At 38.7% G+C, this 26,449-nt stretch overlaps 1 protein-coding gene across 6 annotated transcripts in view; it reads right to left on the minus strand.

The window, feature by feature from the left end:
* Nucleotides 1-1,089: 1,089 nt before the first annotated feature.
* The window catches only part of LINGO2 (leucine rich repeat and Ig domain containing 2), a 486,960-nt gene continuing 461,600 nt past the window's right edge, over nucleotides 1,090-26,449 (minus strand). For 5 of the 6 annotated variants that reach the window (XM_017816431.1, XM_017816429.1, XM_017816430.1 and 2 more), the window contains one exon: nucleotides 5,439-10,955. In XM_017816431.1, coding sequence (XP_017671920.1) covers nucleotides 9,099-10,919 — 1,821 coding nt within the window. In that variant the 5' untranslated portion in view covers nucleotides 10,920-10,955 and the 3' untranslated portion in view covers nucleotides 5,439-9,098. Of the gene's footprint in view, nucleotides 2,770-5,438; nucleotides 10,956-26,449 lie in introns of those variants that run through there. The other variant, XR_001875068.1, reaches the window with a different exon arrangement.

The following is a 26,449-nucleotide window of genomic DNA, read 5'->3' on the forward strand; positions in this document are numbered from 1 at the left end:
GTAAATTTCACCAAAAAATTCCTTGTATCTGACATTCTGCTGCAGAGGAGGGTACAGTGGTGCAAGTCAGCTGAAATCTTTTGGGGGTGTCAAAAGCAAATACATAAGGATAAGACAGATTTAAGGAGGCACAAGAGAGCTCAGATTAAGCCCCTGTCTGTTCAGCCCCTGTCTGTCTATACTCCCTGCAATCTATCAGGATTTCAAGCTGCTTCTTCAATTCCTGAGGTAGCGCTAACAACTGTTTTCCTTTCTAGTGAGTAAGACCCTGGTTTAGAGTATAATGGGTTCGTGGGTGATAAATCTTATTTCAGATTATCCCAGAAAGCATAAAGAAAATTCTCTGTTGGTAAAAGTACCTAGCTGTGGAAAAATGGGAGTAGCAATAGTTTAGATTACAGCCTGTGTCCTTCTTCAGGCTCATCTCTGCTGTATATTTGGTGGATTGTGGCAAGCCTCAGGGGGTTGAAATAGCTTTCAAGCTCAGCAGAGTATACTTTCCACCACTTAATTTTTCTAGTGTAGTTATAGAGGAGTTTGAATACTGGTGATTTCCTCAGAAACATGTTTCAAATGCAGATTTTCAGTATTGGTTGCTTTCCAAGTGACACAGTTGGTGAAATCTATCTTACTGCTGTTCTCTCTGTGGTGCTGGTAAGTGGCAGGCTTTCTTTCTTCCAGCATTAGCCCGATTGGTATCCCCATCAATTACCTGAACACACTGCACAAGTAAAAGTGAGGGATCAGGCTGACTGATACTTGGTATGGAGAATAAACCCCAAACCACGTTTGAATGAGACCTAGTTTTTTCTCTGTGTTTGAGGGGTCCATGTGATGAAGACGAGAGTGAGTAGATGAAAAATACCTGCTAGAGTCTTCTTTTTCTCAGTGTAATGTTTTATATTCTCAGTTCAAGAGTGGTAGGTCTGAAATGACAACTTGTTGTGAAGACTTTGCACTAAGATTTGAGGTCTGATGTTAAGAAAACTGTAATGTTCTTATCTTAGTTTCTTGCACTACCCCTTGGGAAAAAAGTGATCAACTACAATAGCTGAAACAATGTAAATTCTCTTCACTTTTTCAAGTAAATTTTGCCACTCCATGGAATTATTTATTTGGGTTTCATTGTAGATAAGCATGATACACATCATGACATAAGCCCTAAAGTAACTTTTAAAATGACATTCAGGACAACTGTCTTGACAAACAAAGCTTTTTTTCTTTTTTTTTTTTTTTTCCCCCATTATATTAGTATATTTTGCTCAAACATGAAGTGAATTTATGGACAAATCTGAATTCTCATGTGCTTCATGGATCATGACAGCAAGGCTGTTTCATTTCCCATCCATATTCATGATCATATATATTAAAATAAATTACAGCACAATTTTTTCTCGTTAACCTTGTCACCTTTCAAAAACAATATACATTTAATACTTGAAGTAAGAAAAGAACAAAACAAATATAACTATTTTTTTTCCACACACAAACATGTACATATGAACTACATGTGCTTGCAAACAGATTTTAGTAAGTGTGATGACATTTTAATATACCTGCACTATGGCACTCCCTCCACAAAAAATGAGAGACTTGTTATCACGTGTACTTGCTCAAAAGCCATCTTCTTACTTTATGGCTGCAAGCTCAAGAGATCAGTGGTATAATTTACTTCCTACTTATACAGTGCCCAGTGTAATGATGTCAAAGTGTTGTTTGATTTTAGGTATTAATGTGTCGTAAAGGAATTCTTTAAGAAGCAATAATATTTTTTTTCTGAAAGATTAAAATTGCCAAGGTGTGTACAAATTGACAACCATCTCCATAGCTGCATATGCAGCTGCTTATGCACAACACTTTTAAGCCATTGTTCTTGGCTTATGTATGAGGAGACGATGTTGCTGACTTGCAAATGCCATGGTTAGAAATAGGCAGACGTCTTTAAGGTTACAGATTTCCATTTGCCTTTTTTTCCCTGTCTTTCCAAAACGTACATTTTCATGTTCTCCAGCTCAGTTAGCAGTGGTAAATATTAAAGCAATTCAGAATAAAAGATATGCCACAAGATAAGAAATAATTAAAACTAATTTCCACTACAGCCTGCTTAGTAGAAAGATTCATTTATCAAATTTCCAGTGTAACCGGGAGCAACAGAATGGTGTCTCCTGATTTATATTGCCTGACTATGGTAGAAAATCTGTTTTCAGACTCTTACTTCAACATTACTGCTTCATGACAATTTTGGTACCTGCTGAATAAATACAAATAACCAAATTATGAGGTGAAAGTCAGTTCTTTTGTACTTTTCTATGACCTATTTGAATATGAAAGACAGAGTATTCTTCAATTTAAGTTGAAATAACACTGATCATTTTCTTGACTATGCCAGCTCTTTCCTCATTCTGCTGATGTTATAAATACAGATTTTTATTTTCAGCTGGCCTTATATCCAACCACCTGCTCCTAGTAAAAAAAAAAAAAATCAAAAAAAACCCAAACCCCACAAAATCCCCTGCAGATTGCTTTTGGCATGTAGCTATCTCAGTAGCAAGGCTTTTACTGAAGTTGGTTTATTTCACTTGCAGGAGGAGGTTTACTCAAACTTCTTTTTTTTATTTTTATTTTTATTTTTGGCTTGAAGGAGGTTTAAGATTCTGGTTTGAGATCAGATTCAAAAAGCCATGTGAACATTCAGTGAAACTTAACCAAATCCAGAGATCTTCATTTGGCATCACAGTCATTTGAAATTGAGAAGGGAAGAGGGCAGAACTAGAAGACAGACAAAAGGAGCATGTGTTACTAAACTATGATTCTTCTAAGCTGCCTAGGGAAGTTGAGTTTTTAATTCTTATTACAGGTGATAAGAACAGGGCATCCAAATTGCTTAGATAACTTGAAAAATCTCATTCGTTTCTTGAGAGATTCTCCAACAGTGAGGCCCTCTGCTTTTTCCAAAGTGTTCTTTTAACTTCTTCAGGCACAATTAAGTTTTAAATTACTGGATGAGAACTTTTTAATTTTTTTTCCTGGTTCTGTTTAGCATAAAAAGCAATCAGTCTCATAGGATATTGAAACAAGGTCAGAAAGCATGTATACAGTGTTTCCCCACATGTTGTCTTACGGCAAAACAGCAGACTGGCATTTCTAAGACTCTACTGCTGTGCTTTTTCTTTTATTTGAGATCAGAGTTACAGTTCAGTGAAGACAGACAACTTGATCGTGTGCTTCTTTCCCTGCTACTCCCATGTCAAGCCACCTGATGAGCTGAGATGATGCAAATGGACCGGACAGTCATCATGCAAGCCCCAGGTAGACTAGGACCATTCAGGGGAAAACAGTAATTAATAAACTGATCAGAATAGTCTTCTTCTTCCTCACTTCTTGCTGGGTGTTTCACTGCTGGGGATGGAGGTGTAACAGATTTTACGTTACACCTTACACAAACGTTGCATTCTTTGAAGAAAAATGGGTAAGGATTGTCCATTTTATTACTGCCTAATGGACTATATTTTCACACAATGCAGTAGTGGATGAAGCAAAACAACTGCCTGACTATAGTTTCTTGTCTGTCTTTGCTGGAAGCTGCTGTTGTACTTGGACAGCCAGCAGTCACTTGCTCTACTGGATTTTCAGCCAATGCTTTGTCTTTTTATGGGTTAAATGTGGGCTTCTGGCATTCACATATCCTGAAAGTTTTTCAGAAAAAGTCCAATGTCTAAAACTGATATCCAGGCATGGTGTAGCAAAGTCTGTTTCTACTTGTCTTTGATGTGACTCTGTCGTAACATGGCCCACATCCCTCACTTTCTTCTCACCAGTTTCTTCTGTCACAAGGTTTAGATAAGACTTGTCATTAAATATTAATGCTGACTTCTAACTGCATCTCATATGCCTAAATTACAATTTGTGGTACTGAGGGTGTAGTGTGCGATGTTTCTTAATTTTATTTCTGATGTTATAATTGTTACTGTCATAGATGTTTTAATACAAAGATGAAAGAAATTAGGAAAAAAAAGATAGCTACCATCCATGTAAATAAGGAAAACCTCAAATGGCAGTGTGACAATGAAGTCAAAAGAAAAAAAGTTTAGTTAAAAAACCACTTAGTGACATCAGCTTGTGTCAACAGTTCTCTAGGGATCTTGGAGTCTCCTGTTTGAGTTCAGTTGTATCTGGAGCTGTCAACCCTGTTGCCTCTTGTAACATGTGTGAATGGTTGGTGAAGTGGGAACGGAGGGTAAAAGCAGCCTCCCAGTCTGAATCTAACTAAAGTTAGATTTCTGTGGACAAAGTCTTTCTGAAAAGAATGTTGCAAAGTTAATAAGAAAGAAGGGGAAAAGAAAAGAGAACCAGCTCAAAATCTAAAAGTAAAGCTGAGGTGGGGTGCTGGTTAGTCTTAACCATCCTAAAATAATTTCAAACTCTTTTATTAATACATTGCTTCAGTCTTCTCTTTAACTCACTTATTGAAAGTTTAACTGGGCTAAAAAAATGCCTGGGTTAAAATGGCTGGATGTCTGGGCACAGAGAGTGCTGGGGAATGGTGCCACATCCAGTTGTTGTCCAGTCACTAGTGGGGTTCCCAAGGTTCAGTATTGGAGCCAGTCCTGTTTCACATCTTTGTCAATGACCTGGATGAGGGGATCAAATGCACCCTCAGTAAGTTTGCAAGCAACACTGAGTTGGGTGGCAGTGTGGATCTGCTGGAGCGTAGGGAGGCTCTGCAGAGGGATCTGGACGGGCTGGATTGAGAAGCTGAGGCCAACGATATGAAGTTCAGCAAGGTCAAGTGTCAGGTCCAGCCCTCAGATCATAATAACCCCAGGCAATGCTACAGGCCCGGGGAAGGGTGGCTGGAAAGCTGCTCAGCAGAAAAAGACCTGAGAGTACTGGTCAACAGCGGCTGAACATGAGCCAGCAGTGTGCCAAGGTGGCCAAGAAGGCCAATGGCATCCTGGCTTCTATCAACAATAGTGCGTCCAGCAGGACCAAGGAAGGGATTGTCCCTCTGTACTTGGCACTGGTGAGGCCACAGCTTGAATCTCGTGTTCAGTTTTGGGCCCCTCACTACAGGAAAGACATTGAGGTCCTGGAGCATGTCCAGAGAAGGGCAAAGGAACTGCTGGAGGATGTATAGAGTAAGTCCTATGAGGAATTGCTGAATGAGCTAGGGTTGTTTAGCCTGGAGAAAAGAAGGCTCATGGAGGTTCCTTATCACTCTCTACAACTACCTGAAAGGAGGTTGTAGTAAGATGGGGGTCAGTCTCTTCTCCCTGGCAACTAAGTTACAGAATGAGAGAGCATAGCCTCACACTGTGCCAGGAGAGGTTCAGGTTGGACGTCAGGAGGAATTTCTTCACAGAAATATTTGTTAAACATTGAAATGCACTGCCCAGGAAGGTGGTGGGTCACCATCCCTGGAGGTGTTCAGTAAATGTCTGGGTGTAGCACTTAGTGCCATGGTCTAATTGACAAGGTCAAAGGTTGGACTTGATAATCTTGGAGGTCTTTTCCAACCTAAATAATTCCGTGATTCAGTGTAATTCTGTAAACACTTGTACATTCATCTATTCTGAAAGAAGAGTACTAGTCTGTGGAAGTGGACTTCAAAACATATTTGTGGGAGGCTCAAGCATTCTCTTAAAGGAATTATGACAAGGATATTTTGGTACCTGCTTTCTCAAGTTCCTTTGCTGGTTTTGACATTTTCTGCTTTTTCCATTTCTGCAGAACTGTTGCTGCTCCTCAGAGTTTTCTTGCACTGACTGCCAGGTAAGTTCAGGCTTGTGCCAGAATGGGGGCCAGCCTGTACAAAAGTCAGAGGTAGCTTAAAACCTTTGTTCCCACTTTTAGTACCAGGTATGCACTATCCACCTGTCTCTGAATATATGATAGGGGAGCCATGTGGGTCAGATGCCTCCTCACAGCCCACTCCTTTTTCTCCCCTGCAGTAAAATAAACTGTGGTGTCCCCTTGATCTCTAGCAGAGAAGTAGAAGTGACTCCTTCAAGAAGCACGTAGGCATTCAGCCATTCTGTTCTTAAAAGAGTTGCCAAAAAGGTGCTTATCTAGGTGCGACCTTGGCACTGTATTCCTTATCCACCCAAAAGGGCCACAGTGAGTGTGTGTCCCACAGATACATAAAAAAGGAGACTTTGCAGAGCAAGATCAAAAGTGTGTCTCTGAGTCTTGCTGTCCTCACTTCTGTTAAGAGATGCCATATGCCTTGTCAAGTCCATGCTGAAATAAGTAGGCTGCAAAAAGAAGAACATCACTAGAGGCAGGAAGCAAACACTGATTCTGAAAAACTGAATACTGACTGAACTCAAGGCAATACACAGAACGTTGACAGATCTGCAAGGTGGTGCTCAGCAACAGCAAGTGGTGATTTTCATCACCAGCACACATTTCACATAGGTAACTAAGCATATTTCTGCTCACAAATCCTTGCAGTGCACTAACAATGCAATCACTTCTTAAGAGTCATTCTAAGGGAATAAGGGAATACAGCAATTCATAATTAATCCTAAAAGTACATTTTTTCTAGGTTTTTTTTTTTAAGAATTTTTTTCATTGTGTCATTTAATATGAAGAAATCAGCTGCAAATGTCTAGAACTTAGGAGACTTTTTGCTTCTAACATTGATTTTAACATTTAACATGAAATGACTGCAGGGGCAATGGATTACTAGTTTAAAAAATGACAATTACAAGGGAAAGGCACATGCAAATGTCTTCAATGGACAGTTCAGAAACATTTTTTTTTATCCCCATTTGTTTCTTTAACTGCCCACATTAAGGTACAGTAGAGTTTTGGACGTCAGTGCAGTGGTTATTACATCAACAAAAATAATTTCCCTGGTGTTAGAATTTAGTCAGGGGTTATTCCATTGTATTAATGTTCTACAAACTGTCATAGAACAAAGAGTATTCTGATCAAGCATCTCTATAAATCTTCACTTATCTAGTTCAGAGCATAAAAAAAAGGAAGCAAGAAAACACAGCTCTAAACGTAAAATCAACTTAAGTGAACAAAATTCTAACAACCCTTGCAACCTCCTCAGTTTGGGAACATAAAATGGAACAACGATGCAACTAAATATCAACCACTAAGAAAAGAGATTCTCAAAATTGTCTAGCCTTGGGTCCTGCAGCTTTGTTATGGGTACATCTGGGGAGCACAGCTGGATTGTACAATTTTTGGCACATTTCCCTTGATAGGAGCGGGAGATCGTTATCCTGCTTTGAAAATCTCTGCCAAAGAATGTGGATACTAATACTAGAAGCACCTGCATTCCATTATAGGTCAACCTGACTTTGGTTTCAAAGTGCTGAAATCTAATATTAAGATTGGACATGGGCTCTTAAATCACACTAATCCGAATGTTCTGTTTTATAATATTGTCATATTCTTTTTGATTAAATATATATATATATATAGTCATTGTTATCCTTACTCCAGGTTATGCCAATCATTGAAAAATTGTATTTGTTATCAGCCATGTAGGACAAACTTATGGCTCCTAATTGCTGGAAAAAGGAGAAGTGACGAACAACTTCGTATCTTGTAATTGCTGAGAATTTCAAAATAGGAATAGTGATATTAATGATTAAGAATAAAGTTTTAGTTCTCAGTCTTTTGAGAATTTGTTTAGAGACATAAAACAAACAAAAGATTACTTGTACTGAACTAATATTCCACTTCTGACTTCCCTCCATTAAAAATGATTTCTAAAATCTGGAATAACTCACCCCTCTTGCTCTAAGATACTGCCCCTGAAAGAAACATAACCACATCGTTATTAAAATGGCATCAAGAATAGCTAAGTAATCTGTTCTTGGAAATTAGCTTTGTGTCTATGTGTTATCTACAAATATACAAGATGAGAATGACAGTGGCTAGAGGTTCATTATATCTGGCAGTATGTTAGCCTTTTTGAGGCTATCATGTTTTAATCACTATTTTAGTATTATAATCCCCATATTATGCATGAACAACTGTAGTTTACTTGGCATTGGAGAAGAGTTCATTCCTAGTAGCAGAGTGTTTGTATGTTTTGATACATTTGTATAAATAGTAAGATGACCATATTTCCCAAGGAGTTTGCAGAATGTATTATGCTCTTTATTTTGCCCGGTACACATTAACATTTTAACAGTAGCTTTGAAATTAAAATCAGGGCTAACAAAACTGATTCTCTCTCTTCAAGGTAGAACTCAACTCCTCTATGCCAGCATTGACTAGTGGGTTGCCTTCCCTGGGTGAGAGCCAGGGCTATGTTACAGTAAACTGGTCCAGTGTGATATCACAGATATAAAAAATATTCCATTCTGTATCAAAACTAGGCACATGCCTTATATTTATACGAAGAGAAGATCGACAGAGTTGATTGTTTTTACTCTCAATTATTCAGCTCTGGCCTTCTACATGAGGAGAAAAATACCTTATGTAATTTCTAATTAGTAACTACAAGAATCTAATTTAAGTTTGATGGTAGTTAAAAGAAGGGTGACATCACACTTGGGTCAGTATTGGTGGATATCTAAAAGCACAACCTCTCATTTGTATTGCTTTAAAATGTACACAGTATAGATGTAGATTAAAAAGAAAAAAAACTACTAATTTTTTTGTGGTGCTGAACCAACTAGAAGGGAGGATGCAAAGTTTTACCAAATGAGATATATAGATACAAATGTCACTGTAGAGTATGTTTTAGACAAATGTGTCTTTTTCTTTAAGTATGTAAATCCTACACTGTAGGTTTTTGTTTGTTTTTTTTCTTTTTTCTTTTGTAGCAGTAGAAAATGTTGAACAATTGTCCATGAGCATGAGCCAGTGGTTCATTGCTGATATCCCCAGAATGCCAATATTTGCAATGCAAACAGTTAGTACAATTTCCCAGTTCTATGAAAGGCCCTGACACATCTGCCTCAAGGTCTGGAGGCTCTGTTGTATAACCACAAATAGTCTTTCCATTTTCCTACAACCTTTTGATACACTGACAGCCGCATTAAGCTGCTTTTGCCCAGCGATTCCACATGCCAGGCTGTTTTAATAGATTTTAATGCCACAGAAAAAGCACTGCTAGCAGAATACCATCAAATCATTTTCATATTGAACCGTCGTGGTCCAGAAACCTCCCCTTCAACCACAGCACCATTGTTTTTGCGAGGGACATATTCAAGGTCAATGCTGGTTTTGTGTTTGCCTTTCCCTCGGCTCCAAACAAAAAGAAGAAGGAAACAAAATAAAACCACTCCAAGGAATGTGAAACAGCCCATAGCTGTGGACACCAATATTGTCTTAAGGTCCAGAGAGTAGCTGTTCGCATTAGTTCCATTGGAACTTGTGTCGTTGGAGTCTGTCATATACATAGGGGTCCTGTTGGCATAAAGGAAACGATCTGAAGTAAACCCCTTTACCATAAGGGAGGCCGAATAGGTGTCATTCCCAGCTGCGTTACTTGCAATGCAGACGTAGATCCCAGTGTCCTGGTCTTGAGCAAATCGGATCTCCAGAGTGCCATCTCCCAGCACCGTGGCTCTACCATTTGATTTAGTTGTGATCAGCCTCCGACGTGGGGTAACCCAGGAGATGGTAGGCTGCGGGTCCCCGTCAGCATTGCACATCAACTGCACTGTCTGGCCTTCCTCCACTACCAGGTACTGCAACTTCTTGTCTTGTATCTTGGGTTTCTTGCAGGTGAAGTAAAAGGAAAGAGCTGTGCTGTGAAAGTCTCTGAATGACCTCTCTCTTACACTGTCTGGGCCAGCACACATCGGTGGCTCACCCCCGAACTGCAAGGTGGGCTGCCGCTGCAAAATCCAAAGGAGACGGCAGTCACAGGCCAGAGGGTTGTTGTTAATACAGAGGACCTCAAGGCTTTTGGAGGAATGGAATACATTCTCTTCTAGGGTTTCTAGCAGGTTTTGGGACACGTTAAGCACACGTAAGAATCGGAGCCCTTGGAAAGCGTGTGGTTCAATGGTGCGCAGCTGGGCCCCCACCATGTGGAGCTCCTGCAGGCGCACTAAATCTGACAGCATGCCTGCTTCGATGGTGCTGATGGGGTTGTAAGAGAGGTTGAGATGTGTCAGGTAAACCAGGTGCTTAAAAGCAGAGTAAGGTACAGCAGACAGGTTGGTGTTGGTGATGGAGAGAGAAGTAAGATTGAGACCGTACAAACTGTTGGCAGGCAGCATGTCCAGGAGGGGCCAGGCCTCTATCTGTAGGTCTTTCAGGCGAAACAGTCTTTTAAAGGCATACGCCGGCAAAGCGTTAATGTTGAGCTGTTTCAAATGCAGACTGATGAGGTTGTGGAGGTGAGAAAGAGCTTCTGTTGGTACGGCTGTGAGGTTGCATCTCTCCAGGGTGAGCTGCTCCAAGCTAAGCAGCCCACTGAAGGCCCTGTGTGATATATACACCAAATCATTGTCCCCAACCTCCAAGGATTTAAGGTTATGCAGATCTTGGAACATGTAGTCCAGCAAAATGACAATCTTGTTTTCACTTATATCAAGCTTTGTTAAGTTTGATAACCCAGTGAACACCCCAAGGGGGACCAGCTTCAGACGGTTTCCTTTCAGCCGGAGGGAGCGCAAGTTGAAGAGATTGTTAAAGGCTCCAGGCTCCACATTGGAGACAATATTGTCACTGAGGTCAATCTCCTCCAGCAAAGGGTACGATGTGAATTCCTCAGGGTTTACGCTCTTCAGTCGGTTCTTGCTGAGGTCCAAGATTTTGGTCTCAATTGGAATGCCCTCTGGGATGGACATCAGACGCCTTCGGTGACAGCTGACAGACTTGTTCTGTGCCGAGCACTCACAGCGGGCCGGGCAGCCCATGGTGGGGCCTGTGAAGATTAGCAGCACAGCCAGACCCAGGAACGGCTGCCAGCATGATAGAGCCGTGTGACGCATGACTCCACTGATCTGGGCTAACCCTCCGTCACGGGCCTGTGGGGATGAGGATGGGAAAGGGGAGAAGTTAAGTCTGCAGAAAAAGGAGAACTCAGCTAATTTTACAGTACCACTTCAAAGTAAACACACGTGTTTTCATTTGAAACGAAACAGTAAAACCTACTGTGAATGGCAAGACCAACAAAAAAAGCAGATTTTCCTTCAATATCAATGGGCTAGCCAAAGGGGCTGTTTATCCAGCATTTTTTTCCAGGTGTCAGAGGAGACAAAACAGCTTTTCCTACTGCAAACAGTAAAGAAGGTTAGATTTCAGTCTTTTCTCACTCTCAGTGGGTTTCCTCAAGACAGTGCTATAATTAACCAAGAGATAAACACCACACACTCTGCAAAAAGGGCTAATAGGATTTGTGATAAGTTTACAGCATTAGACCTCTGTGAGGTGATATGAAACTAAGCTTTTGCCTTTCTTATTCCCATTAATGTTTTAAGGCAAATCTTAATGATGTATTATAATCAAGAAAAGGAGCTCCTTAATAATGAAAAGATTCCTTTGACATTTATTGCATATATTAAAGCTATAAATAGATGGAGCTTGTTCACACATACGTGTACACAGTGGCTCAGATGAGGAAGGAAGAACTGGTGCACCTCTGTTTAGAATTTGTAATAAGGACAAATTGATTCTTTGCTTTTACTGCACAGAGATATTTCATGTGATTTTTAGAACCCAAGACCTAAGAAGGTTTTACAGAATACCTCTATGTACTTCCAAGATATGTAAACTAGTTTTTAGGAGGACAAAAACCAAGATAAGATTATCTGCCTGTGTTTAAGCAGTGCAATGTCCAAAGAGGAACCACAGATTCAATGGGAATCAGAATTAGTAAGCGATTTATTAATTCCCACCTTCAGGTTAAAAATGAGGATAAAAGAAGACAAGATAACATCTATTAAATTAAATCCCCTCATCAAAAGGCTGTACTTTTCAGGTTTAGTCACCAAAGGCCAGAGAATTTTTCACCAATAGCTACTAAATGAAGACATGCAATAACTCATTTCAAAAGAAGAAGGAAAGAATATAGGTGTTCATCAAAGGAAGATGTGTCTCAGACACTTTCAGACTGAAGCAAACTGCAAGCAAGGACAATGGAAATGCCTTAACTCCTATGGTACAGCCAACTTGATGAGTAACAGTATTGGGATTTTTACTTCATGATATTAATAAGCCTTATGGTGTGCCTCAGCCTTTTCTGGATTGGTTAGCTTGGGTTCATTTTAGCTGAAAATATGTTTACATAACTTCTGCCTGTAATTACCTCTCAGGACTGAACAGATGAATATTGCCCATCTGGTCCTACCCATAATGACAGAATTACCCAATGACCAAGCATCCACCCATCTGTGTGTTTGGGCTTAGAGAATCATCTGGGTACTACTTAAGAAGTTTTCAACTTCTATTTGAGTAATTTGTCTATGTGCTGTCACATAGACAATGTAAAAGAAATCCTCCTGTACACAGAGGACAAATACACTTAAATAAGTTATGGTATAAGCAAATTTATGAGGAAATCAGACAGTTATTTTAGCAAATAAGCTGTTTGAACAACATAAAAATAATACTGAGCAAATCACAAACTGATGAAGAAGAAAGTCCCACCAGTAACTATGCTGCAGTAAAACTCACTCCCTCTGCACACAAGTTGGAATGTGGTAATCATCCTGCCTGACAGAGGAGGGTTGACCTCTCAGACTGTGGATGATCAGAAGAGTGGAGATTCAAGATGCGAGAAAAAGAGCAAATATTTGGATCTATTGATCTTATTGTAACATTAACAATTCTCAATAGAAACTAGGTGGTTTGGATTGTAAGCATTAGCATTATTGTAACTACTGAGAAATCAACAGCTGTTGTGTTTTGACTGTTAAAAACTGTTTTGATTGTTTGAGTGAGCAAGAATTTATTTGGAGCCACATAAAAATTGTGTTCTTTGACTGACCATAAATGAATGGTGCACATATTACTCCTCTCATAACTCTGTGGAAGAATTTCACTCTTGACTGATGTGGCTTTGTATTTTCATTCTGACACATCTATGCAGAGACTAACAATAAGAGGCAAATTGTATGCTGATTTTGACATGTGGACTGGAGACCTGGATGAAGACTACTCTGTATGATATTACCTATAAAAGCACATTTTGTCTTTGTTCTAGAATGACAACCTGCTGAGATTTAGTTTCCCCCTTAAGTTGTAGTCTTGCAAGTAACTATTGCTAGTTATGTCCAACTGTGATAAAGGTTTTGAGAGGTAAACTTCACTTCATTAGGCACTAAGTTAAAACTAGAAATCTATAGGGGTCTGTGAATTAGTCTAGTCTGTTTGCAATGCATTCAGACTAGAGAGGCTTTTAGGTGTTCTGATTATTGCTTTCAGAACTCAGTCTGTGGGATTAGTGCTTTCATACTGATATTTCTAGCGCACAGGGATTTCATTTCCTTCCTTAGCTGTCTAATGTATGAAGCACAAGGTAAACAGCTTCAGTGGAAGGTAAGCATGCCTAGAGTGGTCATTTTAGAGAGCAAAAATACAAAACAATTTTGCAACTATCCAATCAACCTAGTAACTAAAACTTCTGAGGAGTGTAAAGTATAAAACGGACAGTATAAAATGTGACAAAAGGATTTTTTTTTTTGTCTCTGGAAGAAAGAAAAATAATGTTAATAAGGCACTTCAGACATTAACAGTAGTCTTCTGAGAAAGGTATGCACAGATATGGAGATGGATATATATTAATCTATAATGGTGTGTGCATATGTGTGTACACATTTGCAGGCAAGAAAGATTCAGGACTGAGATATAAGCTGGAGTGAATTACATTTCAATAAGGAGAACCAGTAATTTATATTAAATAGCAAGTCATAAAAGTAAAGTTTACTTGGATCAGGTTTAGAAGTTAAGTACGGGTTAAAAGAAAACATAAATTAAAATTATTATTACAATTTACATTGACATAGATGATACTATCACGCTTCCTGCTAAAGAAATATGTGACTACATCCTTAGCTTTGAACTGCTTTGTCGGAAAATTACTATCTTCATTAAAAAAATGAAAAAAAAGTAACCTTATCTCATTGTACATCCATTAATCAAAAATGGTTAAAAATCACTCCTTAAAAATCAGAGTGAAATTATGTCATTAAAAGGTAGATTTGTTGCAGTGAAAAATTATTTCACGCATTTCTTTAAACTTGTGTGATGTTAATTAATTGGCTACTTCACTGGTGCTGTGCTGAATTATGTGTCACTGTTCAACATGATACCTTCCATTCCTTCTTAAACAAGCAGCACAAAGTACTTTATCCTTTGCCAGTATAAAAATTCCCCCTAAACATCTGCAAGATTACCTCATTGTCCTTCCTTGCATCCCTTTCTTCACTGTGATACATGCAAGAAATTAAAGTGCATGCATACAAGTATGTACATATATATGTATTGGTACATAGATGTAACCTAAAAGTATAATCTTAGTGCTTTGTGATTGTACCATGTATTGCACTAGAGACTACTTCTCTAAAATTATAGCTTATTAGGCCCAAAATTCAGAAAACATAATAAATAATTATGAACTGACAGCTTCTCTATGCTTGAATGTGAATGAGAACCTGTAAAATTGTTTTTACAACCTTTCTGGATTATTTATAATGCTTTAACAAACTCTAGGAAATTACATATATAAAGGAATTCCTCATTAAAAAATAAAAATGAACTAATTGCTTTCTTTTTTTCTTTCTCTGGCTCTGTTTCTTAAATCCAAAGTGTCAAGAGTCAAGTTACTGTTGGCTGATACTTTTTCAAAAGAGGATCCTAGTCAAAGTTCAGCAATGCAATTATGAAAGCTCATTAAAGTTATTAGTTAATAGTTCTGTGTGATCTCACCCAAAACAGCCATCTCCACTGCTTTGAAATGCAAATTAGTTTGTACAAAGTTCTGCAGCTTTGAATCTTCCTATAAATTCTTTACAAGAATGTACAGTGCCCTGTAGCTTTTAAAGTGAAAAACTATAACTAAAAATTAAAAAAAAAAATCAAAAGCAACGTGATGCTTCCTTAGAATGCCATGCAATTCTGAATATCATAGCTACGAATGTGTCAAACCATGCAAATATGTTATATATTGTTTCACTTCTCCCTCTCAGACTAATTTTGAAATCTTTATAGCTGAAACTAGAGTGCACTTGACCATGCTCCTTTCCATGTCCAATATGATTCTTCAGTACTATAAGGGACATGGCTTTAGCCAGGAAAGGAGTGATCTGTTTCAGTTGTCAGCTGAATTTGTATTAAATGATACTCTGACTTTGCAGGTTTGATCTCTCCTTTCCTGCCCCTTTTCCTGCCTTTCAGAAAGCAAGAAAAATCCAGTGGATCATATCAGAGATGACAATTTTGTGTGACGCTGAGATCACTTAATAATTTACTTTCTAAGACTCCCTTTAGAAAACTATACTGTATTAAACACATGTTCTAGGATTAAAGGTTGCACGACAAGACAGACTTGTACTGATTATTCACCTAAATGCTACCAGCTAATCCTGAGAACCAGGTGAAGTCCCTGTTTTAAAGGGACTGCACTGACCCTGGCCGGACGCCAGGTGCCCACCAAAGCTTCTATCACCACCCTCCTCAACTGGGCAGGGTAGGGAAAATACAATGAAAGTCTCACGGGTCGAGATAAAGAAAGGGAGAGATTACTCACTGGTCACCATAACAGGCAAGACAGAGTTAACTGAGAGGTATTAGTTTAGTTTATTACCAATCAAACCAGAGCAAGATAATGAGAAACAAACCCAAATCTTAAAACCACTTTCTTCCCTCCCTTTTTCCTGGACTTCTCTCCCTTCGCTTTACACCAGTGCAAGGTTTTGGGAAGTGGGAGCTGTCGTCAGTTCATCACATTGTCTCTGCCACTTCTTTCCCCACAGGGTGAAGACTCCTCACGCTCTTCCCCTGCTCTAGTGTGGGGTCCTTCCCACAGGAGATAGTCACGATAAATTTCCCCAACGTGAGTACTTCCCGTGGGCTGCATTTCTTAATCAACTACTCTAATGTGATTCCCCTTTGTGACGCTGTAGTGGGGGGAAAACAGTTTTTCCCCCTGCAGTTATAAAATGGTAAAACCCCAGGGGGTGGTGACCCTGGAAGTTTTGAAGTTTTAACCAATGAGCGCTTCTGCGAAATATAAACATACCATAAGCAAACGGAAGAGAAGTTTAGTTGTAGTTTGGTGGCAGAAGTGGTAGGTAGCCACGTTCTGAGGCCACGAGGAAAGGGGCTCGTAGCCCCTTGGGGCCTCTGGGGCCCCCCAGCCCCTGGCTGGGGGGGCTGCGGGGACTTGGAACAGCGTGAGGCTGGGCTAAGTGCCTGCAGCTAAAAGCTAAAAAAGTTTTCTCCACCGTGAGTGAGCAGAGACAGAGCAGCGGCAGGCGCAGTGTCCAGAAACTGTGGCTAAGAGCCAACAGATAAGAAAGCAACAGCATGCAGTGAAGGAAAGACTCAGAGTTGCTTGAGCCGAAATGGAAAGCCGGCAGAAGAGAGAGAGAGAGAGGAAGTTGGGGTAAGAACTGAATAAAAACCCCAAACTCCTTTTGTGACCTTTCCTGAGTGGAAAGGATGGACTCCTACTGAATGGAAGTCCTAAAACTGCAGCAGCACTGCAGAGAAGAGCTGAGAAGCTCAAAGCGTCCCGGAAAGCTGGACCGGGACGGAGAAGGAATGCAGAGGGCATGACCTTGGCTCCCCCCTCGCTGCTGCTGACAAACCTGGCAGCCTGAGGCAGAGCACAGGAGCTCTGCAAAGGGGCTTGAATCCCCTAAAGATAAGGACTGTCACAGAGACCCTGGAGCTTCGTGATATGATGTAGTGACGTGACCCTTGTCCTGGTGAACACAGCCTACGGAAGAAGACCCTCACTTGAAACGAGTGGCCGAGGGGGCTTGGATTCCCCCCTTGTGTGTGCTGGCAGAGATCCAGCCACGGCTGATGCTGCATGGGAAGAAGATAAGCTGCTGCCCTAGAGAGAAACTGCTGCTCTGAGACTGGAAGGGATCTTTCCTTCTTCCCTCCTGGACTTTTATTTGGAGGGGAGAAGAGATCTGGTCCATTGTAAATACTGATTTGTCATGGTAGAGATAGTTGAGATCGTGTGTATAATGTATTATAATATTTATGTGTACAGTCAATGTAATATATTCCCTTTCCCCCATTCTAAGTCTCGTGTGTTGTCTGGAAAACACACGTTATACTAAGTTGAGATGTGGGAGGGGGCTTTGACTAGGGAATTAAATTTTTGGGGCTCTCAAACCATGACAGTCCTTCGAGAAGGATATTTTTATGGGTCTGTGCTTAGGCATAGTAAATTTTTCTCCCTATGTATAAGATAGTTTCTTTCTTCTCTGAATGCTAAATTTTAACATTGCTATGTTTTAAAGCAGGGAGCTGATACTGAGGAGTCTTTGCATTGCTGTCATCATCTGTCACACTTCAGCAAGCAATAAGCCAAAACCATTGTTCAAATCTTTGCAACAAAACACATTTTCTCTTGTGCTGAGTAGACAGATAGTGAATATGAGCAGTTAAAACTACTAAAAATTTTACCTGTGTGGTGCAAACTTTTGCCCAGCTCAGTGTGGTCTAGGAAGGTTTCATTCACAGCTTTATCTCTCAAATACCTATTGCAGTTACTTTGGAAGACCATCTGACCTGTGATGCTGGACCAAACCAGGTAAGGGCAGGTAGGGTGAGGAACCCTTGCTTCTGGACTGCACAAATGTGGAAACATTGGGAAGTTTTGCTCAGGAGATGCATGTGAAGGGAAGATGACAGAGACAAACTGATATGGTTTTAGGGATAGCCAAATGACACATGAAAATATTAGACATTTAGTAATGTTGTTAGAGTGAGGCACAATGTCGAAAGGGGGATTAACGAAATCCTGACTGTGGCATTTTCTGACTAGATTGTGCAATTTGGATGTTCCCACCATGTGTTCTTTCAATGTAAGAGGCAATTTGTAGTGAAGGTTTTGCCTCACCAGGTCTCGTGCCTGCAAATCATCTAAGCTTACTGCACTGTTCCCAAGATCTATCACAGACTAAGTCAAGCCGGCTTGCACAGTCTCAAAAGGATGATTTTTCTATAAATCAGAGCATCTCACAAATGATTCAAATGAACTAAGGTGTTCCATGTCCCCTGTCTCTTTGATCAAGCCTTTTTTCTCTTATGCAGTGATTTTGTTCTCCCTCCCTTTATTGATCTCCTAAATATCTCAGTTTATTTAAATAAACTGTTAAACATTAAGTAGCTGTCTATCTGTATTCCAATGATTAATAGATTGTAAGAAACCTTGAATAATAGCAGCAGCAACAACAACCACTATTCTGATAATTCATTGAATTGGGTAAAAAGTTTTGATTCAATTATTCTGCAGTCCTAGAATCATCCTCTGCTACTAAGTCATCAATAAAAACTTCATGGGCTAACATCAACTCAGAAACTACACTCAAGTTGCATTTGTTTTCAGAAGAAAAGACTGAGACTCAGACCAGTATCCCTTTATAAAAGACACAATACAGAAATAGGAAACAAAAGCAGAAATAAAAACTAGAGGAACATTTTTTAACTGCTTATCCAATAATATTATTGCAGGACTGCTTAAAATATTTGTACCAAGTGTAATGAAGCTAGACAAGTGGGTATAGTTTTTATCCTAAATACATAGATTATTGTTTGAATCAAAGTGAAAGAAGCATGTGTGTCATACAACAGAAGCTAAGAAAATCAGAATGACAAATTTGTGTGATTATACAAATTATCTATACAAGGCTTAGAAATCCAGATTGTCCAAAATAAACAAAGAAATGAAAGCACCAGTACACCTTCTGTTTCTAACACAAAGTTTTTGAGATGAATATACCAATTTCTTACATTTGTCACAGAGAAAGTGAACCTCAGGAAGAAATTTGAAGAAAAAGATAATAAATCTTAAGGATTATCTTACAGGAGACATTTCATGCATAAATAGCAGGAAAAGAAAGTGGAAATGTTTGCAAGAATTATAGATGAAATGACATTTCCACTGACCTTGCTAGTAAGTTGAAGGAGAAGAGTTTTATGGAAAGCTTATATGAACAGTTATGTGACAGGCAGTAAAAGGGGGTTGAAGGTAAAATAAAATTCAGAATTTTTTTGTGTAGGTTAATGATATAGGTCAACCATTCAGGGAAGGTAACACTACTATCATACCCAAATAATTAACCACCTCATAAATATTGCAAATATTTGGATAGAAACATTTTTTGAGAAAGAATTCTTAGTTGAATAGATTAATGAACTATTGTGAATAACAGATCTTTTCTGCCATCTATTTCTTCTGAATGCAGAAGCAGATTTTTGAAAGGTAGAGCTACACAAAATTTCTTTTTCAAACTTCACTCAGCTCTAGTAAAAAGTATTCCTCTTTTACTGGTGAAAAATGATGTCATTAAGAGGTGGCAAAGACTAGAATAGCACAATTACTGTGACAATAGATGTGATGATTTACCTAAATTTGATAACACAATAATGGAGAAAGACACAGATTTCTGTCTCTGAAAACAGTGCAACTCCTAGTTCATTTGTACTCCATTTTGTTGGGGCTGCTTAGTATTGGAATACCACCCACTTGTTGTAGCTAAACTCCATACCTAGACCTGGTTTAAAGTATCTATGAATGGTAGTCCACTCAGTGATGTGTGACTTCAAGGACAATGCATATTAAAAAAGTCCATATTTTTATTCTGTTGTTTTAATCCTAACTGTTACACAGCAAATTCCCACTAAGCCCTGTTTCACTGATGGTTCTTGCAAGATTTTAATGTTCCAGATACTGAGAATAAGGTATCGCAGGGGAAAAAAGGTGAAGTTATTGTAGTACAGGAGGGAAAACCACATGAGAACAAAGAACAAGCCAAAGATGTTGCTCCTGGGAATGCAGCAGACTAAAAATCCAAAGGATTTTAAAAAAGACTAAAAAATCTCTTACAAGTCAGGATTCATTACTTCAAGACTGACCTTGTGTTCCACAGCGTGTCTAGGCAGGTGAACCTTAAAATGCTCTGCTACCATGAACAGGACACTGACAAGAGAATGTGAAAGTGTTAAATACTGTATTTGCCTTTCATATATGTTGTAATTAATGAAGTCTGAACAGATTAACTGAAAACTAAATCAGTAGGAAGGCTAACTGCATTGATTAAAGAGAGGAAGGGAGGCTGTTGTCAACAGCAACTCTACTTTAAAAGTTCATCTTTCTTCATCTTGGAAGAAACAGTCTTTCTTCTAAAACTGTCTGGGCATAGCAGTAAAGATGACACACCTGTGGCCTGGACGTTATTTCTTATGTTGAAAAAACAGAGATGGAATTCCCTCTGAAGTTTTAATTCTGACATCCAGCTACTCCTCATCTTCAGTGAGTGAAGATCTTGGTAATGGAAAGTTACTGGAAAAAAAAGGAAGCTGCTTTAAATCTGGACTGGTGGTAGACTTTTGAGGGCTAGTGCATTCAAGCATACCTGAATCCCACTTCAATAATCCATTTAGGACACCGCAAGCAATCTGTATTGGATCTAGGTCATCATAAGTCACATTCTTGATATAATCTCTTATATAGGGATGTTTCCTTCAAATAGCAGCTCTGTGTACATACGGAACAGGACAAAAGTAAAACCCAAAGTGGGTATGTGTCTGGTAGAGCTAAACTTAATATCGACCACAATCCTGTGATTGCTGTCACCAAGGAAGGTTTCAAACAGTTTAGATCCACTGACTTGGGTCCCTGTAGTTTTTTTCATGGCAGCATTACAGAGCCTGATGAAAAATCATGTATGCAGACACTAAAGTGTATGTACAGAGAATGTGCCTAGGAAAGATAAGAGATAATTTAATTAGTGCTACAAGTGCTGTTGTTGCTTCATAAGACAATTGAAAGGCTATTTAGCCAAAAGGCTCTGAATAGTTAAGACTGTACTGTTAGGAAACATTTTTAGCTAAGTATCTCTGACAAAAAAACCCAAATACATTTTACAAGGGTAATAATAATTTGTCTCAGCTGAAGGTAGATATAGATTTAAGCTTATAACTCCAACTATTTGAAAATAGATAGAAATTAAATTAAATCAGAAATCTGAAGAAATTAAAACTAATATATTTTCTTTTGTGCTAAGATAAGAATCTCAAAAGTGTGTGGGTATAGCATGTGTGGTAGTGGGGAGACTAGACACTCAGCGAAGGTGCAACAAATAATTTCATTACCATTATCTGGAAAATACAAATTAAAATTAAACCCATCTGGTTTTTTTTTAAGTTTTCTCACACCTTGACAAGCATGTTTGCAACACTTCTACTTGTATCTTTCACCAAAACCCTATCAGACAAAACAAGGTGTATAATCTCTGAGATTCTCTTCATACCATCACACATGAGGCCTTCAGAGCATGACCTGGCAGCAAGCTGCTGACCTGTCTGCTGCTTCTCTTTTTAGATTGCAGGAGTGGTGAGAGTCTGGAGAGACAGTACAGGAGCTACAGCATTATATTTGGAACATTAAAAATAAGCAAAAGGAAATAAGCACAATTTTAGTCCTTGTCAGAAGGTCCTCTGTTGATACAATGCCTTTGAATTCAGAGTGGCTTCTCTAGCAGAAAATTGTGGCCAGCACTTGAGAGTAGCACAAAGGAAAGAAGGATGTATTTCAACTCACTGGTCACCACTATTTATGAGTGAAGAAATTGCATGATAGACCTTACTGTAGTTACTGAACGGCTCAGATAAGGAATGTACCTTAGGGGCAGCTGCACAAAACTACTGCATTTTGAATTAAAATAGAGCTGATCATAAGGTATACATTTGAGAGAAAAAGAAAATAGTGAACTACCCTGGAGATTTTGTGTTTGCTAAAGGCATTCTTAAAATATATCTAGACTCAAAATCAGCCTAAAGAAGGGTCAAGGTAGGGCATTTGGATATAAGACCTGCCATGTTGACAGGTGGACAAGACACAAGCCATTAATCTCTGCTTTATTCATAACCATACTTCATGAATGTTACTCCAGATGTCTGTCAGCATGAGCTGAACTAAGTCACTCTTTTGGGAGAAAGATGAAGAGAAAGAGACAGAATATGAAAGACACCAGATAGATGAAATTTGGTAGTCTGTTTTTCTTTTTTCCAACCTGATCAGTCATAATTAAGGCCTTGATTTGAGCCTGGCCCACTGCAGAGCTCTTGATGTGATAGCAGTGCTGTAGGTAACTTCCACGTGCTGCAATTTGAAATGCACTAACTCTTGTATGCTTTACAAACTACTCATTCTACTTGAAAGCTATTATTCTGAGAATTTACTGTCATTCATTTGCTTAAAATCTATACCCACATTTGCTAGGGTATCATTACCAAGTTTCTAAACCCTGGCCATGGAGACTGTTACCTCAATACTTTTGTGACTTGGTATTTTATATATTTATTTAGAAATAAGGGGCATTTCATGAAAATCTGCACTTAATTCAGTTAGTGTCTGATGCAATGAAGGCACTTTTTGTACCAGATGGAGTCTCTGCTATGTGAATTAGTATATATTTGGTAAATATTTCCTTTAGTTATTAGCAAAAGACAACTAATACTTAAACAATAACCCAAATACATTTATTTTTCTGCTTAATCACAGATAAAGGGACTAGAAAGTGCAGCTTTCCATATTGGGTTTACTTAGATGCCCTCCTGTACTAGCACTAGTTACAAAGGTAATTGTGTATATTTAAGATAGGCCAGAAATATTTTTCATTATTTCTAACTTTTCCATGGGAAGACAGTCTGTGTCTACTTAATCATGCTGCTTCCTAGAGAAACTGACATATCACACTTGTGGTGGGTGGTATTGTGTCCTACAGTTGTCCTGATCTGTGTGTAATTTCCAGAGACTGATGCCAGCAAGGAGACACTTGAGTCCTGGCAGCAATGAGCTGGTGCAAAGCTACAAGCACTGTGTACAACTGTTGTGTTGTCCAGTTTCTTTTGCACCCATTAAAAACTCATCTACTGACTTACTGTATCTTGGAAGACCTGCAACTGTTCTTCACAGCATTGTTTTGCTTTCCCCTACAATTTGAGTAGTAAACGTAAAGTATACTCATACCACATTTGCAGTAGCTTTCTTCCTGGTTTAAACTCACAGACGTCAGCTCAAAGATGTAGATTTAGCTTATAGTTTCTACCTGGCTCTATAGATGTATAGAGCAACTCTACCAAAAAAAATGTTTTTCTCCTGAAATAATTTTAACTTTTCTTGAAAACTGTTTTCCAATAAATTCTATTTTCCTTTAAGACATTTTCTACACAGCTATATTTCATTAAAACCATAATATTTTACCAAGAAACAGTGTCAAATAATAATTTTCAACCAGTTCTGTGTTCATGCATACTACGATTCACAAAAATGCATATATGCTTAGATGTCTTTAAAGGAGAACACTGCTTATATCATCTACAATAATACTCTACAAGATTAATACACTTGTCCTTGTCCTGAATAAAATTAATGTTAGAATAGTCTTCTGTTGCCAGAGCACTTTTAGATGGCCTAATTAAAAAACAAAATAAAAAAAATGAGTGCTTCAGTCTAAATACACCTCTCCATAATGATGTCTCCGTTTTATTTCTAATTAAAAGCTCATTAATATCAAAGACAATTGTAAGAAACCCAGATGAGACCGTACCATTTGGGATCTTAAGACTGAAGCTACCCATGGTATCAACTGAAATTCACTTATTCCAAAACTGCTGTAGGTGCTGTGTGAAATAAATTTTTATACTACGGCAAGCATTGATATACCTCTTAATGAAAGCTGTATGTAATTTTTCATCCTTTCAGTTAGTTACTAGCTCTGAAAAGTAACTTAGGCCAAAGAGGAGCTGGAAAAAAATGAAGAAGAGGAGAACCAAAAGAGGGCAAAATTGGTTCATTCTCAAAAGCACTGCATATTTTTGGCATTACTGGTCATGGGAGTAGGAAGGGGTATGCAAACAAGGAGGATTCATGAACAGGAAGGATATTATCAGAGCTGTGCATGAGAGACCTTATAGCATCTCCTCCAGTGGAAGATATCTTGTACATTTGTGTAATTTTTGACCAGCCACTACTATAAATGCAAAATCTCTGTAATGACTTTGAGGATAAAAAAGATCATTTCATCATGATTTTACTTTGAATTGCTGAGCCCAGATTTACAGCACTGTCAAATCAAATTTCCATGGACTACCTCAGTAAATGTCTATTTACTAAACCATCCTCTCTTAGGATGTAAGGATGTATCTCTAGTATCTTGTGTTACTTGAAAAAGTGCCTGGCCAAAGAGCTGAAGTTTCGAAAAGTCAAAATGTTTCAAAAGATGTTTCAACAGTATAAATCATCCACCTCCTTGGTGTAAACGTGCATCGTTTTGCATCTTCTCTTACTTGGAGAGTGTTCAGAGCACATGAGTTTGGGCTGAAATGCATGAAGGTGTGTATGACTTCAGTGCTGCAAAACGGGAATCTGTGGCTTGTGATCATCACCCCTGAGACACCTGTGGCCCTGGACACCTGAACCCTGGGTGCGCTTCTCTCGCAACTGTGCATGTGTGGCACACTTCCTGCTGTGCTCATGTCTGCGTGGGCATGTTGTTGGATGGCATTCCCACTCCTCAGTACAGCCACACCTTGCTAAAAGGACATTGCAGGTTTTGAAGAGAGTTGAGGGGTCTCACAGGCTAATTTCACTTCCAGCTAAATCTTTTACTAGGTAAGAGGATGAAAAGGATCTTGTTCTACTGAAGTCAGCTTGCCAGTAGTATTGCTGTGAGCAGAAATGCTCGGAAAAAAAACCCAATTAATTTCCTCAAGCAAGGAATTTTGCCGGTGTCTGTGTACTTGTGTATTTATTATCAGACTCATACTAAATAATAGTAAGATTTTACTCATTGTCAGGCTTTCCCTAAGCTTTTAAGCTTTCCAGCAGTTTTGATGGATCTGGTATAGTCTCTTGTAGTTGGATGGGACTTCCTCAGGCAATTTAGAAAGGTACAGAAACTTCTTTTTTTTAAGATTACCAGCAGTGGGTATCTCAGATCAGAACACCGGATTTTCCTTCCTTCTTTATTATATAAACTGAGTTCAAATAAAAAGCTCTTTCATTTCCACTCAGGGTCCTGTACTCTAAAAGGCAGCAATATCTCATAATAAATAAAGCACATTAAGTATTTAATGTGACAGGATGACTCATATACATGAAGTCAGTCAGGTTAAGAATAACTGCTCAGTAGATTATGTTTCTTTTTCATTTCTGTCTCTCTAATCTTCCTAGAAGTGACTAGTGCTTTTATTCTTCCCTCCATCACAGAAAATCTTTATTTTTTAATAAGGTCATTTAAACACAAACCTTTCTCCTAGAAAAAAAAAATGAAATGGTTGTGATTTTCCATTATCAATTGGTCACTATCATACAAAGCATACACTGAGGAGGTAGAAACAGAAAAAAAATAGCACACTTCTCTAAGTGCATAGATGCATAGATGCACTTAGCACAATGATAATTCAATTCTGATAAACTTTTAGCCTCTGTTTTTTTAGCTAGGCTCCTGTATCCCAGTCAGAGAAACCAAGCCCTCTTTTACAGACATAAGTTCAAAATGTTGTGTTTGAGGAACTGTGAACTCTAAAATATAGAAGCAAAGACACATCAAAGTTTTAAAATATAAAAAGGAAAAACGACAATATTATTTTTATAAAATTTTAAGATTACTTTATGCTAAATTTGTGATTCACAAGGAGGGTCTGACTACTGAAGTCTGAGTGTCTGCTGTTGCTTAAGCAGCGGCAGTCTGGGACAAGTTAGTAACTGGTAATGGTGTATTTGGTAGAGAGTAAATAGCAGAGAATTACTGTGCTGTCTGTATGTGTATAAAATAAAAGCTTGTTCTGTAGAAAACTGATAGATGAGAATGACACAGGCTAAGTCTTAGTGCTGTGACTCAGAACTTTCCTGCCCAAGCTTCATTTTCAGTGTTTGGGAGCTCTGACAATCACTTGGGTAAGGAACACTGCACACTTCAATTATCTTCCAATGTCTGACAGAGAAGAACACAGAGTCAATAATGGGCATTTTATCTGTTTTTTTGAGTCAGTGATTCAGAGTGCCTTATTCTGCATTCTGCTTGCAGGTCTTCAGGAACTGAGTGTTTCCGAAAAGACTTAAGAAAAATATTGTATAAAACCAAGAATGGGTAGGCAGCTAGCCACTCTGTGGGACGTTTAATTAAAATAAAATTACATAAAAATAAATACAATACTCTTATTGGGAGAGGATAAATTAACTCCAAGGTACACAGACTGTACAGCATTACACAGGAAAAAAACCCTCAACAACTGTATATGAACTATGAAGCCTTTGACTAATGTAGCT

Source organism: Lepidothrix coronata, unplaced genomic scaffold, assembly GCF_001604755.1.
Source record: "Lepidothrix coronata isolate B3197 unplaced genomic scaffold, Lepidothrix_coronata-1.0 Scaffold55, whole genome shotgun sequence".
NCBI lineage: Eukaryota > Metazoa > Chordata > Aves > Passeriformes > Pipridae > Lepidothrix > Lepidothrix coronata.